This window comes from Camellia sinensis, chromosome 2, assembly GCF_055761805.1.
Source record: "Camellia sinensis isolate YWXY chromosome 2, ASM5576180v1, whole genome shotgun sequence".
Classification (NCBI taxonomy): domain Eukaryota; kingdom Viridiplantae; phylum Streptophyta; class Magnoliopsida; order Ericales; family Theaceae; genus Camellia; species Camellia sinensis.
This window is the reverse complement of record NC_138962.1, coordinates 48,097,585-48,100,553: the sequence shown is the minus strand read 5'-3', so window position 1 is coordinate 48,100,553 and position 2,969 is coordinate 48,097,585. Positions and strand designations below refer to the sequence as shown.

The 2,969-nt window shown below is 54.0% G+C and overlaps 1 protein-coding gene across 1 annotated transcript; it reads right to left on the bottom strand.

The window, feature by feature from the left end:
- Positions 1–1,141: 1,141 nt before the first annotated feature.
- On the bottom strand, positions 1,142–1,735 carry LOC145813555 (uncharacterized). Its single transcript, XM_082909107.1, has one exon. The coding sequence runs from the start codon at positions 1,733–1,735 to the stop codon at positions 1,142–1,144; it is 594 nt and encodes a 197-aa protein (XP_082765233.1).
- Between the last annotated feature and the right edge of the window lie 1,234 nt (positions 1,736–2,969).

Here is a 2,969-nt window from a genome sequence, read left to right as displayed (position 1 = left end):
GACATAATCTGCTTGCTCGGCGCTAGACAAAGATGATCCCAAGTGGAAGAATTTAGTTGGGTCGTTTTCGTCAAAGCGCACTTCCACCAAATTTTCGACCGATTTTTCCTCGGTCTTCCTTTCCACGTCTTCAAGGACCTCTTTTTCCTCGGGCCCCTCGATCATTTGGACAAACCCTGTGGCTGCTCAGCTGCCATTTACCGCAACAAAGCATTGTTTTGCCATCACCTGGTCTCCCCAAACTTCTTCTATTTGCCCGCTCGATGCCGGAAAGCGCATGACTTGGTGGAAGGTCGAGGCAACCGCTTGCATGGCGTGCAGCCAGCCCCTATCTAAGATCAAGTTGTAGGTGGAAGGAATTTTGAGCACCCAGAACTCCACTTGCTTTACTACTAAACCCGCTTTGACCGGCAAAATAATCTTTCCGATTGGCCACTCCGGCTGTGAGTTGAAGCCGACCAAAGGAGACGTCGCAGGGGCCAAGTCCTTGTCCTCTAACTTCATCTGTTTGAATGCGTCATAATACATGATTTCAACCGAACTCCCCTGGTCGATCAAGATTCTCTTGATATCAAAGTCCTTGACGCGAAGAGTGACTACTAAGGCATCATTGTGCGGCATTTGAACTCTTTCAAAGTCCTTGGTTGAGAATGAAAGGATGTCCTTTTCTTCGGTCTTTCCTTTCTTCATAGCGGGCTGAATAGAGAGCACTTTCCTCATGTGCTCGGCCTTCTTGATCATCCCCCTCAGCTCACAAACCCTGGCCGGTTCAATGATTCCGTGGATGACGTTGATTACACCTTGCGGAGGCGCTTCTAGGGCGGCCAGGCCGTTCGGCTCGACTTGGTCTGCTGGCGTGGCCTTGATGCCCCCATCTATGTATTAGTCAAGATGCCCCGCCGCTACCAACTCCTCTAAGTGTTGCTTGAGCGGCAGGCAGTCCTCTGTTTGGTGCCCCCGTTCTTCATGAAAGGTGCAGCAATATTTTGAGTTGAAGCCTCTCTGGGCACTCCCCAACTTGGCCGGCCAACGGACGAAGGGTTCGCTTCGAATCTCGCTCAGAATGCGGTAGATGGGGATTTTAAACACTGTGGTGATCCCAGTCCGTGTCTTCAATTTTCTTTTGGCATCCTCCGCTGCATCACGGGGGGGGGTATGCCCGGTCGTTTCGACGACCCTTGTTTCTGTCATCACGGTTTGGACCATGGCGCTGGTCTTTCGACCGGTTGTTTGGGTGGCTATCCTCCTGCCCAACCGAGTGAACTTTCCCCGCGACCCTCCTGTCCGCCGCGACCGGATTAACCTTCTCGGTCGCGGAGGCGGTATCATCCTCCACACGAATGTGCTCATTGATCTGCTGCATCAATGACTCCATGGTTGTAGGTTGATGCATCGTGAGTGAATCTCGCAGCCTATGTCCGACTAGGAGACCCCGCTTGTACTGAGTGATCGCCAGATTGGTGGGGCAGTCGAGGATCTCATTGTAAGTTTTCCAGTACTTCGCATTGTATGCCTTCAACGAACACCCAGACTCCATCTTGACGCCCAGGAGATGGTCGACCTCCTTCGGCGTTCGAGTGTTGGTCTTGAATCTGGTGACGAAGGCTTCTGCTAGTTGTTGCCACCCCTCTATACTCCCCTCCGGGAGCCTTTCAAACCTCTTCAGACCCAGCTCTCCCAAGCTTGCTGGGAATATGAGACACATCAGAGCGTTGTTGCGCCGGTGGGCAGCCATCACCTGCCGATAATGACTCACGTGCATGTACGGATCCGTTTTGCCATCGTACAAAGTGAACTTTGGCTGGTGGAATCCGGCAGGGAGTGGCGTACTCTCAATCTCTGGGGACAGCGGTGTGGCTGTAAGTCGCGCCAGCTCTTTGTCCTCCAGCGCAGGGGCCATTACTTTGGGGGGTGGCATTGCCACTTCCTCACTATAACGCACTGGAGCGCTTAACCTCTACAATGTCGGCACTCTTCGAGCCTCCCGACAGCGCGCCCTCTCTTCCAATACATCCCTCAAGTCCCTGGAACGTGTGGAGAAAGAGGATCCCGACGTCGGCGTCGGGCGTGAGGGGCGGTATGTGTTGTCGCGAGAGAGGGACCTGCTTTCCTCCTGGTTGGAGCCCCCAACCCCATAGTTCCGGGTGATGGAGAGAGAGTAGGTCCTCCCCTGGCGGCGATTGCTCCAACGAGGGGACGAGGTGCGCTCACTGAGGTTGCCCTCTCCAGCAACACCCTTCCCTTTGATCTGGCGTTTCAACAGCTCTATCTCTACTGCCATCTTGCGAATGACGACGTCTTGGTCCTTGAGTTTGTGCTCCAAGCGCTGCGTTTGGGACTCCCCCCGGCGTCTGCGACCCCCAGGACTCTGCGAGCGATCGGCACTTCTTCCGCGTTTGTCTCGCGCACTCCGCGAAGGAGTTTCTAGGCCTGCCATGGTTGGAATATTCAGAGGACCTTCTCTCAAGAGGACGTACTCAGGGGTGACGCCATCAACGACGGACAGTAGGGCTTCGCCGTTGTTGGCCATGGAAATGGTCGAAGAAGCTCTGAGAACAAGGGTTGAGTATCAAAAAACTTCCCACAGACGGCGCCAATTGTACGGGGGCGAAATATCCTCTGTTCTCCGTACTCCTTGGTCGTCAAGCTTCTTGTAACGGCGTCTATCTCTGCAACACAAGAATGGTGAGCTACCCGGCGGTGGTCTGCCGGAAAGACCCTCCGACGATCAAGTTAGACCACTAGCTGAAGAAGAAGGCTATCTGGGAGAGAATTTTTGGTAGGATGAATTCGCTTACCTCCAACGTCCCTCTTCCTCCATATTTCTAGGCTGGCCATGCAGCCTCAAGATTGTGCACGAACTACCTCTGCTGTCCTTCCCTGGACAGGTGGCAGTGCCCGCCTCTCTCCACCTTACGCGTGTAAAGGCTCAGTCCTCCCTCCAGTACACACAAAACTGTCCAACGGTA